Genomic DNA, 14,926 nt, shown 5'->3' with positions numbered 1-14,926 from the left:
ATGAGTTACAATATGCTCGTCATAAAATAAAATGTAAGCTTTTGTTGGACACTCGATTAGCAACAATGTCCTTTCTCAACTTTCGGAGCACATGATGCTGAGATGAAACAGTTCTGTGAAAACATGGCGATTTTGAACGAAGAACAATACTGAATGTAAACTATTTAACTTTGACCCACGTGGACCCCGTCCTGCAGAACCCCGTTATTCAGGGTTGTGTAGATTTGGTCCAAACAGGGGCGAAAAAGGCGGTCAAAGTACAACAGAGTCAACAATGAGTCCAGAGAAAGGACCACTTATTGGTCCTCACTAATATAATGTTCATGATACAATTATGAATACCACCATCTTTTTCTACTCAGTCTGTGTCTCATAGGAGGGCTGTGGGCAGTTCAGAAACCAGTCTGTGTCTCATAGGAGGGCTGTGGGCAGTTCAGAAACCAGTCTGTGTCTCATAGGAGGGCTGTGGGCAGTTCAGAAACCAGTCTGTGTCTCATAGGAGGGCTGTGGGCAGTTCAGAAACTAGTCTGTGTCTCATAGGAGGGCTGTGGGCGGTTCAGAAACCAGTCTGTGTCTCATAGGAGGGCTGTGGGCAGTTCAGAAACCAGTCTGTGTCATAGGAGGGCTGTGGGCAGTTCAGAAACCAGTCTGTGTCTCATAGGAGGGCTGTGGGCAGTTCAGAAACCAGTCTGTGTCTCATAGGAGGGCTGTGGGCAGTTCAGAAACCAGTCTGTGTCTCATAGGAGGGCTGTGGGCGGTTCAGAAACCAGTCTGTGTCTCATAGGAGGGCTGTGGGCAGTTCAGAAACCAGTCTGTGTCTCATAGGAGGGCTGTGGGCGGTTCAGAAACCAGTCTGTGTCTCATAGGAGGGCTGTGGGCAGTTCAGAAACCCTTCCACCAGTGACATCGTCGATGGGGAATCTAAGCTAATAGAAACTGCAGGCTTTCTATTCCTGAAAGGTTGCAATGCAATAAATGGAAGCAATCGTTCTCACGATAACACAAATCTAAATATATATAACAAATCTGGATGATGTCACTGGTGGACGGGTTTCTGAACTGCCCACAGCCCTCCTATGAGACACAGACCGAATAGAATAATTTTTATCATGAACATTATACGAAGATGGGTTGAAAAGTGGTGAATTGGTCCTTTAAGTGGTTGATGAATACAAAATGGTGCCCAAAAACAAACAAAATTAAAAAACCATGGAAAGAGACGACGGACTTCATTGAGGAAATAAAACAAATAGATTTGTGTACAGAGGAGACATACTGTACAGGGGGGGGGGACACCAAGGCCCGCCCCCGCTCCATCATGATTGGCGGAAGGCCCCTCTCTATTCCTGATAGGATGAAGGCTGGGCCACCTATAGCCAAAAGCGAAACCTACGGTTTTTTTGACCCCCAGGGGTCAACTGGGGACAGGGGAGGAACTCCTTATATACTCACTACTCTATAGCACATATTACTATCAGTGTTGACCTTTAAACCACTACTCTATAGCACATATTACTATCAGTGTTGACCTTTTAATGAAAAAATGTAAAAGTATATTTCAGCCAATTTTTTATCTGTGTCGTGACAATAAATTAATAGTTGAATCTGAACATAAGAAGTCGTCATCAAATGTCATTTATTGTGAAGAGAACATAACCATTATCAACAATACAAAATGGTTGAAACAAATATATACAAACGTAAAATATATATATACAGAAAGATGAAAGCAAAATCTAATTCCGCTATGAGTTACAATATGCTCGTCATAAAATAAAATGTAAGCTTTTGTTGGACACTCGATTAGCAACAATGTCCTTTCTCAACTTTCGGAGCACATGATGCGGAGATGAAACAGTTCTGTGAAAACATGGCGATTTTGAACGAAGAACAATACTGAATGTAAACTATTTAACTTTGACCCACGTGGACCCCGTCCTGCAGAACCCCGTTATTCAGGGTTGTGTAGATTTGGTCCAAACGGGGGCGAAAAAGGCGGTCAAAGTAAAACAGAGTCAACAATGAGTCCAGAGAAAGGACCACTTATTGGTCCTCACTAATATAATGTTCATGATACAATTATGAATACCACCATCTTTTCCTACTCAGTCTGTGTCTCATAGGAGGGCTGTGGGCAGTTCAGAAACCAGTCTGTGTCTCATAGGAGGGCTGTGGGCAGTTCAGAAACCAGTCTGTGTCTCATAGGAGGGCTGTGGGCAGTTCAGAAACCAGTCTGTGTCTCATAGGAGGGCTGTGGGCAGTTCAGAAACCAGTCTGTGTCTCATAGGAGGGCTGTGGGCAGTTCAGAAACCAGTCTGTGTCTCATAGGAGGGCTGTGGGCAGTTCAGAAACCAGTCTGTGTCTCATAGGAGGGCTGTGGGCAGTTCAGAAACCAGTCTGTGTCTCATAGGAGGGCTGTGGGCAGTTCAGAAACCAGTCTGTGTCTCATAGGAGGGCTGTGGGCAGTTCAGAAACCAGTCTGTGTCTCATAGGAGGGCTGTGGGCGGTTCAGAAACCAGTCTGTGTCTCATAGGAGGGCTGTGGGCGGTTCAGAAACCAGTCTGTGTCTCATAGGAGGGCTGTGGGCGGTTCAGAAACCAGTCTGTGTCTCATAGGAGGGCTGTGGGCGGTTCAGAAACCAGTCTGTGTCTCATAGGAGGGCTGTGGGCAGTTCAGAAACCCTTCCACCAGTGACATCGTCGATGGGGAATCTAAGCTAATAGAAACTGCAGGCTTTCTATTCCTGAAAGGTTGCAATGCAATAAATGGAAGCAATCGTTCTCACGATAACACAAATCTAAATATATATAACAAATCTGGATGATGTCACTGGTGGACGGGTTTCTGAACTGCCCACAGCCCTCCTATGAGACACAGACCGAATAGAATAATTTGTATCATGAACATTATACGAAGATGGGTTGAAAAGTGGTGAATTGGTCCTTTAAGTGGTTGATGAATACAAAATGGTGCCCAAAAACAAACAAAATTAAAAAACCATGGAAAGAGACGACGGACTTCATTGAGGAAATAAAACAAATAGATTTGTGTACAGAGGAGACATACTGTACAGGGGGGGGGGGGGGGGGGGGGGGGGGACACCAAGGCCCGCCCCCGCTCCATCATGATTGGCGGAAGGCCCCTCTCTATTCCTGATAGGATGAAGGCTGGGCCACCTATAGCCAAAAGCGAAACCTACGTTTTTTTTGACCCCCAGGGGTCAACTGGGGACAGGGGAGGAACTCCTTATATGGTCAGCACACTTTATAGTAGGGAGGATTATCACAACAGAACAAAACAAAAAGTGAAATCACTGAATATACCTTTAAAGCCATTAGACCCGACGTCAAAAAATAAAAAATACAAACGTTGGCTCTGAAAGAATATATATTCAAAGATTTGTGCCGCATTTTTACGATTTTTCAAAAATAGCAGACCTACAAGCTCATAGCGCGCCACCGAGTGGCGCGCTATGAGCTTGTAGATCTGCTATTTTTCAATAGCTAAAGTATAACATAACACTTAGTTAAAAGACAACTCGGGACAACTCGTTTGGTGACGACTCATAACAAATATTTTTTTTGGGCCGAACACATTAGAAAGAAGAAAAACAACAAAAAAAGTGTTGCTTATACAGGACTTTCAAAAATAGCAGATCTACAAGCTCGTAGCGCGGCACCGAGTGCCGCGCTACGAGCTTGTAGGTCTGCTATTTTTGAAAAATCGTGAAAATGTGGCACAAATCTTTGAATATATATTCAAAGACGTTTTTAACTCAAATATTTGCTTCCGAGGGGTTCCTGGAACTACATATTTTCAGATGGAGGTCGGCGGCCAATTACATATCATTTTTGGGGTCCTTGACATGAACTATTGAGCACCACTGATACAGAAACATGAGGTATTTCGGAGCGGAAGTAGAACTCAGTGCATTTAAAAACATACAAACGTAAAAAAATAAAATAAAAAAAGTAAAAACATTCGGACATTCCACGACGAGCGGCCTCCAAAAACAGCGAGTGCACCGAACACGCAACACGGCGACTTAACTATCGTTCCATCGGTTTTAGAACACGTGCTTCTCAAAACATCTTCATGTCAAGGACCCCCCCCCCCCCCGCGTTGATATGCAATTTGGCCGCGCGCGGACGCCCCCTTCTGAAAGCACTGTGTGTGCCAGGGAGTTGAGTTTGCCACGTTTGTCAACCAACATAAGAAAACAGTCGATGCACAAGTCAGTCTCGAGAAGCGCCGTGAGCTTGTAGATCGGCCATTTTCGAATAAGACAACATTACGCTTAAATCTTGCGCTCGGCCGCGCGAGAATAGCATATCTACAAGCTCACAATGAGCTTGAACATTTTTTAACATATCTTTGCTTCTGGGGGAGGTCCGTGGAACAACATATTTTCAGATGGGGGGGTCGCGGCCAATTGCATATAATTCTGGGGGTCCTTGACATGAAAAAGGTTGAGCACCACTGACACAGAAACATATGGTTTTTTCAAGAAAACTTAGAAGACATTTTTTCCCCCTAAATGGCTTAAACTATTCCTCATTTTTCCGGGGAGTGGGGACCCTCTGAGGGACCCCTGGGAAAACCTGGAAGCCCCCCAAGGACCTCCAGGACCCCTGGGAAACCCGGAACCCCTCCCAGGACCCCCGGAAGCCCCCCCAGGCCGGCGTGGCCCTGAGAGGCCGTGCTCTAACAGCTGGTGCTCTGTGTGTTGCCGTGGGAGGACGTGTAGGTGTCGCTGCTCTTCTTGTTGGAGTTCTTCAGCGCACTGAAGGAGACCTTCATGCGGTCGGCCTTCCTCACGCTGCGGCAGATGATGGTGTTCTTCACGTGGTTCCGGAACTCCTCCGAGATGAAGTAGTAGACGAAGGGGTCCACGCAGCTGTTGAGGCTGGCCAGGCACAGCGTGGTGATGTAGAAGGCGTACATGTTGTTGGTCCTCCCGGCCAGCATGAGGCAGTAGTGAACCACCAGCATGATGTTACTGTGAGGAGGAGGAGGAGGAGGGAAGCAAAGGGTTACTGTCATTAAAGATTAACAAGCTCCATCCCTACATGGGAGTGAAGCAGACCATCGTAACGGTGATGACCAGTAGGACTAACGGTGATGACCAGTAGGACTAACGGTGATGACCAGTAGGACTAACGGTGATGACCAGTACTCATTTCTAAAAGACCATCCCTGCATCCTGGGACTCATTTCTAAAAGACCATCCCTGCATCCTGGGACTCATTTCTAAAAGACCATCCCTGCATCCTGGGACTCATTTCTAAAAGACCATCCCTGCATCCTGGGACTCATTTCTAAAAGACCATCCCTGCATCCTGGGACTCATTTCTAAAAGACCATCCCTGCATCCTGGGACTCATTTCTAAAAGACCATCCCTGCATCCTGGGACTCATTTCTAAAAGACCATCCCTGCATCCTGGGACTCATCTCTAAAAGACCATCCCTGCATCCTGGGACTCATCTCTAAAAGACCATCCCTGCATCCTGGGACTCATCTCTAAAAGACCATCCCTGCATCCTGGGACTCATCTCTAAAAGACCATCCCTGCATCCTGGGACTCATCTCTAAAAGACCATCCCTGCATCCTGGGACTCATCTCTAAAAGACCATCCCTGCATCCTGGGACTCATTTCTAAAAGACCATCCCTGCATCCTGGGACTCATCTCTAAAAGACCATCCCTGCATCCTGGGACTCATTTCTAAAAGACCATCCCTGCATCCTGGGACTCATCTCTAAAAGACCATCCCTGCATCCTGGGACTCATCTCTAAAAGACCATCCCTGCATCCTGGGACTCATCTCTAAAAGACCATCCCTGCATCCTGGGACTCATCTCTAAAAGACCATCCCTGCATCATGGGTCTCATTACATTGAACACCTGTTTACTGACCTGGGGGTGAAGCAGACCAGGAACATGACCACCACGGTGATGACCAGGACCACAGCCTTCCTGCGGTTCTTGGTGACGGAGGAGCTGCTCATGGAGGTCCTCAGGGTGCGCAGCATGAGGCCGTAGGCCACCACGCACACCGCCGACGGGACTACAAATCCCAGCAGGGCCATGGTCAGGAAGTAGCCCGCCGCCATGTTCTTCTGACTGGGCCTGGAATGATTACACATACAGTCAAAAGGTCGTTCCCTTTTGGTGTTTTAAATCATTATGTTATACTTTAGCTATTGCAAAACAGCAGATCTACAAGCTCGTAGCGCGGCACTCGGTGGCGCGCTACGAGCTTGCAGGTCTGATATTTTTGTAAAATCGTCGAAATGCGGCACGGATCTTTGAATGTATATTCTTTCAGAGTGTTTTTAACTCAAATCTTTGCTTCTGAGAGGTTCCTGGAACAACGTATTTTCAGATGGGGGGGGGGGGGGTCGGTGGCCAAATACATATAATTTTTGGGGTCCTTGACATGAAATATTGAGCACCACTGATACAGAAACATGAGGTATTTCAGAAAACTGTCAAGACATTTTTAAAATTTCGACGTCGGGCCTAAATGGGTGAGTGCCATGGCTTTGCACTTATGTTTTTACTGTTTTGTATGTGCCTATGCCACTCTATGGATTGCATTTTTATAGCGCTTTTCCAAGTGCTCAAAGCGCTTTACAACGGTTCATTCATTCATACATTGGGAGGTGAAGGTTCATTCATTCATACGTTGGGAGGTGAAGGTTCATTCATTCATACGTTGGGAGGTGAAGGTTCATTCATTCATACATTGGGAGGTGAAGGTTCATTCATTCATACATTGGGAGGTGAAGGTTCATTCATTCATACATTGGGAGGTGAAGGTTCATTCATTCATACATTGGGAGGTGAAGGTTCATTCATTCATACATTGGGAGGTGAAGGTTAATTCATTCACACATTGGGAGGTGAAGGTTAATTCATTCACACATTGGGAGGTGAAGGTTCATTCATTCATACATTGGGAGGTGAAGGTTCATTAATTCATACTTTGGGAGGTGAAGGTTCATTCATTCATACATTGGGAGGTGAAGGTTCATTCATTCATACATTGGGAGGTGAAGGTTCATTCATTCATACATTGGGAGGTGAAGGTTCATTCATTCATACATTGGGAGGTGAAGGTTCATTCATTCATACGTTGGGAGGTGAAGGTTCATTCATTCATACATTGGGAGGTGAAGGTTCATTCATTCATACATTGGGAGGTGAAGGTTCATTCATTCATACATTGGGAGGTGAAGGTTCATTCATTCATACGTTGGGAGGTGAAGGTTCATTCATTCATACATTGGGAGGTGAAGGTTCATTCATTCATACTTTGGGAGGTGAAGGTTCATTCATTCATACATTGGGAGGTGAAGGTTCATTCATTCATACATTGGGAGGTGAAGGTCCATTCATTCATACATTGGGAGGTGAAGGTCCATTCATTCATACATTGGGAGGTGAAGGTTCATTCATTCATACATTGGGAGGTGAAGGTTCATTCATTCATACATTGGGAGGTGAAGGTTCATTCATTCATACATTGGGAGGTGAAGGTTCATTCATTCATACATTGGGAGGTGAAGGTTCATTCATTCATACATTGGGAGGTGAAGGTTCATTCATTCATACATTGGGAGGTGAAGGTTCATTCATTCATACATTGGGAGGTGAAGGTTCATTCATTCATACATTGGGAGGTGAAGGTTCATTCATTCACACATTGGGAGGTGAAGCGGCGAACAGTCGATGCCAGCGTCCTCACTTCCCACATTCACACACAGACGGTGGCGAGCTCACACCGACCGACTCATTGGAGGCAACGTAGGGTTCAGTGTCTTGCCCAAGGACACTTCCACATGTGGACAAGAGGAGGAGCCGCGATTCGAACCGCCGACCCAGGGATCATTGGACGACCCGCTCTACCTCCTGAGCCACAGCCGCCCTAGACATTACTCTAATAGAGGGGTTATCAACCTGTTTGGCTGGGGACCCCCGAAAAAGCTTTGGCCATGTCTCACTACGTTTTGGGTCCGAGAGGCTAAATGTCATCAAATGGTGCTATATGTGGCTGAAATGCCAAATCAATTACAGGTCTTGGTATGAAATGGGGTATCAATAAGCTTTGGGCTTATCCAGTACCCGGTATCAATAAGCTTTGGGCTTATCCAGTACCTGGTATCAATAAGCTTTGGTCTTATCCAGTACCCGGTATCGATAAGCTTTGGGCTTATCCAGTACCCGGTATCGATAAGCTTTGGGCTTATCCAGTACCCGGTATCGATAAGCTTTGGTCTTATCCAGTACCCGGTATCGATACGCTTTGGGCTTATCCAGTACCCGGTATCGATAAGCTTTGGTCTTATCCAGTACCCGGTATCGATAAGCTTTGGTCTTATCGAGTACCCGGTATCGATAAGCTTTGGGCTTATCAAGTACCCGGTATCAATAAGCTTTGGGCTTATCAAGTACCCGGTATCGATAAGCTTTGGGCTTATCAAGTACCCGGTATCAATAAGCTTTGGGGGAAGAGGGGGGTCATGCACCCCCCGGAGGCTGTGGGAAAAGGGGGGGTCATGCATCCCCCGGAAACATACTTCTAATCAGTGTTTTCTTATTGGAAAAAAAATGCTGAAAATGATGAGCTATGATAAATAGTTGTCAAAAGGTCCCACCTACCTCAAAACCCCCTTTTTCGTATATGGCTCTGGTGAAATTGTGTAAAGGCAATTATTAATTCACTAAAATTACATAAATAGCCATGGAAGTCTGACATTTGTCATGGAGTATCCTGACACATAGGGGTAAGTAGAAGAATAGGATTTGGGGGGTTGCTACCATTATAGTTTTAAATATGACCTACATCATCCCCAGAAACACAAAAGAATATGCTGTCCGCTTGACTAATAACAACAAAGATGGTTATTTTCCAACACATTATGGTGAGTATCACTGCCGCACTTGTATATAGAAAACCTCCCATATCCCTAAGCTTCAATTTGAGCCCAAGATTACCTTTCTATCTTGAAAATTACTCTTTCCTTAGCCAAAACTCTGAACTATACCTCAAATCGGTGAAAATTGTAAATTCAGTCAGTATCAGTTATACATTTGGAATAAATTAATGAATGACTGAGTTTGAACTGACTCCACATTATGGAATATTTCTTACTTGAATAAGCTATGTTAAAAAGTTGCCAAAGTGTCCCATCTACCATTTTTATGCAAATGAGTGCCGCCATTATTAAAAATAATCAATTTTCACTATATCTCAGCCAATACTGCACTTAAATGAACAAATAAGGTGTCTAGACCTATGTTTTGAGGGTCAAGGATCTCAGTGAAACTATTCTTAAAGTGACCACATGTGCCCGTGGCATGCTGGTGTGCAATGCGCTAACGAGGTAAACAACAGTCTACCTGGTGATGTCGTGGCAGGTGAGGATGTTCAGGCCCTTCTCCCGGACCGTCTGGTCGTAGAGGTAGAGCGGGACGGTGAGCAGCCACACCGCGGCCCAGACGCACACGCACACACACGCCGTGAGGCGGTTCTGCCCCTGCTGGCCGCGCGCCAGCGGGTGCACCACGCCCCAGTAGCGCTGCACGCTGATGCACGCGATGAAGATGCTGGAGCAGTACATGTTGGCGTAGAAGAAGCCCACCAGGACCTTGCACAGAGGCTCTCCGTAGATCCAGTTGTTGCCGTTGAGGTGGTAGGAGATCTTCAGGGGGATCCAGACCTGTTGGTGAAAACGAGATCCAGAGAGAACACTCATTATTGCCCATCTGCAGACCGCGGCCATGTTTCCATCAGGGTTTAGACCGCGGCCATGTTTCCATCAGGGTTTAGACCGCGGCCATGTTTCCATCAGGGTTTAGACCGCGGCCATGTTTCCATCAGGGTTTAGACCGCGGCCATGTTTCCATCAGGGTTTAGACCGCGGCCATGTTTCCATCAGGGTTTAGACCGCGGCCATGTTTCCATCAGGGTTTAGACCGCGGCCATGTTTCCATCAGGGTTTAGACCGCGGCCATGTTTCCATCAGGGTTTAGACCGCGGCCATGTTTCCATCAGGGTTTAGACCGCGGCCATGTTTCCATCAGGGTTTAGACCGCGGCCATGTTTCCATCAGGGTTTAGACCGCGGCCATGTTTCCATCAGGGTTTAGACCGCGGCCATGTTTCCATCAGGGTTTGCAGACCGCGGCCATGTTTCCATCAGGGTTTAGACCGTGGCCATGTTTCCATCAGGGTTTAGACCGCGGCCATGTTTCCATCAGGGTTTAGACCGCGGCCATGTTTCCATCAGGGTTTAGACCGCGGCCATGTTTCCATCAGGGTTTAGACCGCGGCCATGTTTCCATCAGGGTTTAGACCGCGGCCATGTTTCCATCAGGGTTTAGACCGCGGCCATGTTTCCATCAGGGTTTAGACCGCGGCCATGTTTCCATCAGGGTTTGCAGACTGCGGCCATGTTTCCATCAGGGTTTAGACCGCGGCCATGTTTCCATCAGGGTTTAGACCGCGGCCATGTTTCCATCAGGGTTTAGACCGCGGCCATGTTTCCATCAGGGTTTAGACCGCGGCCATGTTTCCATCAGGGTTTAGACCGCGGCCATGTTTCCATCAGGGTTTAGACCGCGGCCATGTTTCCATCAGGGTTTAGACCGCGGCCATGTTTCCATCAGGGTTTAGACCGCGGCCATGTTTCCATCAGGGTTTGCAGACTGCGGCCATGTTTCCATCAGGGTTTAGACCGCGGCCATGTTTCCATCAGGGTTTAGACCGCGGCCATGTTTCCATCAGGGTTTAGACCGCGGCCATGTTTCCATCAGGGTTTAGACCGCGGCCATGTTTCCATCAGGGTTTAGACCGCGGCCATGTTTCCATCAGGGTTTAGACCGCGGCCATGTTTCCATCAGGGTTTGCAGACCGCGGCCATGTTTCCATCAGGGTTTAGACCGTGGCCATGTTTCCATCAGGGTTTAGACCGCGGCCATGTTTCCATCAGGGTTTAGACCGCGGCCATGTTTCCATCAGGGTTTAGACCGCGGCCATGTTTCCATCAGGGTTTAGACCGCGGCCATGTTTCCATCAGGGTTTAGACCGCGGCCATGTTTCCATCAGGGTTTAGACCGCGGCCATGTTTCCATCAGGGTTTAGACCGCGGCCATGTTTCCATCAGGGTTTAGACCGCGGCCATGTTTCCATCAGGGTTTAGACCGCGGCCATGTTTCCATCAGGGTTTAGACCGCGGCCATGTTTCCATCAGGGTTTAGACCGCGGCCATGTTTCCATCAGGGTTTAGACCGCGGCCATGTTTCCATCAGGGTTTAGACCGCGGCCATGTTTCCATCAGGGTTTAGACCGCGGCCATGTTTCCATCAGGGTTTAGACCGCGGCCATGTTTCCATCAGGGTTTAGACCGCGGCCATGTTTCCATCAGGGTTTAGACGGCGGCCATGTTTCCATCAGGGTTTGGAAGCGCTCGTTTTCAGTAAAGCAACGTCCTGCTGCCTCTGCATTATGTGCTCATTATAAACAGGTGGTACGCAGGGCTGGATTTACCCTCCCAAGGGCCCCCCGGGCTGCAGCCCACCCTAGCCCAATGGTAAATCCGCAGGGCAGTTGAGTGATATCTAACGAGCACTTCCAAACTCCAGCACTTAGAAAGATAATCACCTGCAAGGACGCAAAGTAGCTCATAACAACATAATGTCTACAGTGGATTTTTATGAAACAAACACTTTGAGGATAGAAAGAGGATAATTCAAGCTTTCCGTACAGCTGCAATGTTGGTGAGTTTGACGTTGTTTAATACAATCAGACAGGACTTTTCTGATTGGATGAATGGGCTGCCAATGGAAGTTGTACCTTGTTAGCACCTTTACATTACCTTATATGGTAAGATGGCCGCGGTCTGCATATGGAGAATGAAGCAGCCAAGTCTGACGTCAATATCAGTAGAGGGCTCTAAGTCCACTAGAGGGCGCTAAGTCCACTAGAGGGCTCTAGGTCCACTAGAGGGCTCTAGGTCCACTAGAGGGCGCTAAGTCCACTAGAGGGCTAAGTCCACTAGAGGGCTCTAAGTCCACTAGAGGGCTCTAAGTCCACTAGAGGGCTCTAAGTCCACTAGAGGGCTCTAAGTCCACTAGAGGGCTAAGTCCACTAGAGGGCTCTAAGTCCACTAGAGGGCACTAAGTCCACTAGAGGGCACTAAGTCCACTAGAGGGCTCTAAGTCCACTAGAGGGCTCTAAGTCCACTAGAGAGCTTTAGAGGGCTCTAAGTCCACTAGAGGGCTCTAAGTCCACTAGAGGGCGCTAAGTCCACTAGAGGGCTCTAAGTCTCTAAGTCCACCAGAGGGCTCTAAGTCCACTAGAGGGCTCAAAGTCCACTAGATGGCACTAAGTCCACTAGAGGGCTCTAAGTCCACTAGAGGGCTTTAGAGGGCGCTAAGTCCACTAGAGGGCACTAAGTCCACTATTGGGCTCTAAGTCCACTAGAGGGCTCTAAGTCCACTAGAGGGCTTTAGAGGGCTCTAAGTCCACTAGAGGGCACTAAGTCCACTATTGGGCTCTAAGTCCACTAGAGGGCTCTAAGTCCACTAGAGGGCTTTAGAGGGCGCTAAGTCCACTAGAGGGCTCTAAGTCTCTAAGTCCACTAGAGGGCTCTAAGTCCACTAGAGGGCTCTAAGTCCACTAGAGGGCGCTAAGTCCACTAGAGGGCTCTAAGTCCACTAGAGGGCTCTAGGTCCACTAGAGGGCACTAAGTCCACTAGAGGGCTCTAAGTCCACTAGAGGGCTCTAAGTCCACTAGAGAGCTTTAGAGGGCTCTAAGTCCACTAGAGGGCGCTAAGTCCACTAGAGGGCTCTAGGTCCACTAGAGGGCTCTAGGTCCACTAGAGGGCTCTAAGTCCACTAGAGGGCTCTAAGTCCACTAGAGGGCGCTAAGTCCACTAGAGGGCGCTAAGTCCACTAGAGGGCTCTAAGTCCACTAGAGGGCTAAGTCCACTAGAGGGCTCTAAGTCCACTAGAGGGCTCTAAGTCCACTAGAGGGCTCTGTCCACTAGAGGGCTAAGTCCACTAGAGGGCTCTAAGTCCACTAGAGGGCACTAAGTCCACTAGAGGGCACTAAGTCCACTAGAGGGCTCTAAGTCCACTAGAGGGCTCTAAGTCCACTAGAGAGCTTTAGAGGGCTCTAAGTCCACTAGAGGGCTCTAAGTCCACTAGAGGGCGCTAAGTCCACTAGAGGGCTCTAAGTCTCTAAGTCCACCAGAGGGCTCTAAGTCCACTAGAGGGCTCAAAGTCCACTAGATGGCACTAAGTCCACTAGAGGGCTCTAAGTCCACTAGAGGGCTTTAGAGGGCGCTAAGTCCACTAGAGGGCACTAAGTCCACTATTGGGCTCTAAGTCCACTAGAGGGCACTAAGTCCACTATTGGGCTCTAAGTCCACTAGAGGGCTCTAAGTCCACTAGAGGGCTTTAGAGGGCTCTAAGTCCACTAGAGGGCACTAAGTCCACTATTGGGCTCTAAGTCCACTAGAGGGCTCTAAGTCCACTAGAGGGCTTTAGAGGGCTCTAAGTCCACTAGAGGGCTCTAAGTCTCTAAGTCCACTAGAGGGCTCTAAGTCCACTAGAGGGCTCTAAGTCCACTAGAGGGCGCTAAGTCCACTAGAGGGCTCTAAGTCCACTAGAGGGCTCTAGGTCCACTAGAGGGCTCTAAGTCCACTAGAGGGCACTAAGTCCACTAGAGGGCTCTAAGTCCACTAGAGGGCTCTAAGTCCACTAGAGAGCTTTAGAGGGCTCTAAGTCCACTAGAGGGCGCTAAGTCCACTAGAGGGCTCTAAGTCCACTAGAGGGCTCTAGGTCCACTAGAGGGCTCTAAGTCCACTAGAGGGCTCTAAGTCCACTAGAGGGCTCTAAGTCCAAAAGAGGGCTCTAGGTCCACTAGAGGGCTCTAAGTCCACTAGAGGGCTCTAGGTCCACTAGAGGGCGCTAAGTCCACGGGTTCATGTACTTGTTATTTGTATTATTATCCCCATAGGGAGGATCTTAGATCGCCTCATATAAGAACTGTTTTATTTGTATTATAATCCCCATAGGGAGATCTTAGATCGCCTCATATAAGAACTGTTTTATTTGTAGGGATTTTAGATCGCCTCATATAAGAACTGTGTTTTATTTGTAGGGATTTTAGATCGCCTCATATAAGAACTGTGTTTTATTTGTAGGGATTTTAGATCGCCTCATATAAGAACTGTGTTTGAAAAATAAACATGTCATCCAGGCCGTTTCACTCAGAATGAAGAATCAACTGACTGAGAGAAAACGCTATTGTTACTGCTGCTGAATTAGTTACATTTTCACTAGAAACAGACTATCAAATATGAGTGACTGACTGTCACAAACGATACAGAGACACCAATGTTATAGTTTAGCTATGGAAAGATAGCAGTTCTACAAGCTCGTAGCGAGGCACTTTGAATGTGGCAGAAATCTTTGGATATTCTTTCAGAGCGAACGTTTTTTTTTAACTCATATCTTTGCATCTGGAGGGGGGCGTGTCCCTGGAACCACATATTTTCAGATGGGGGTCGGCGGCCAAACACAGATAATTCTGGGGCTCCTTGATGTGAAAAAGGTTGAGCACCACTGGTTGAGCACCAAAGGTTGAGCACCACTGACATGGAAACATGTTTTTTTTTCAGAAAACTATTTTTAGAATCGTCCAGGTACTTTACGCACCACGAACATCAGGTCAGACAGCGCCAGGTATAAATGGGTTTACGCACCATGAACATCAGGTCAGACAGCGCCAGGTATAAATGGATTTACGCACCATGAACATCAGGTCGGACAGCGCCAGGTATAAATGGATTTACGCACCACGAACATCAGGTCAGACAGCGCCAGGTATAAATGGATTTACGCACCACGAA

The 14,926-nt window shown here is 47.5% G+C and overlaps 1 protein-coding gene across 2 annotated transcripts in view; it reads right to left on the bottom strand.

The window, feature by feature from the left end:
- Window positions 1–1,619: 1,619 nt before the first annotated feature.
- f2rl1.1 (coagulation factor II (thrombin) receptor-like 1, tandem duplicate 1) overlaps window positions 1,620–14,926 on the bottom strand; it is a 34,855-nt gene continuing 21,548 nt past the window's right edge. For both annotated transcript variants that reach the window (XM_079531936.1, XM_079531935.1), the window contains 3 exons: window positions 9,408–9,727; window positions 5,919–6,131; window positions 1,620–4,999 (listed from right to left, as the gene is read on the bottom strand). In XM_079531936.1, the coding sequence (XP_079388062.1) occupies window positions 4,705–4,999; window positions 5,919–6,131; window positions 9,408–9,727 (828 nt within the window). In that variant the 3' untranslated portion in view covers window positions 1,620–4,704. The remainder of the gene's footprint in view (window positions 5,000–5,918; window positions 6,132–9,407; window positions 9,728–14,926) is intronic.

Source organism: Electrona antarctica (genome assembly GCF_951216825.1).
Source record: "Electrona antarctica genome assembly, contig: scaffold_199, whole genome shotgun sequence".
Classification (NCBI taxonomy): domain Eukaryota; kingdom Metazoa; phylum Chordata; class Actinopteri; order Myctophiformes; family Myctophidae; genus Electrona; species Electrona antarctica.
This window is presented reverse-complemented; position numbering and strand designations above follow the sequence as displayed.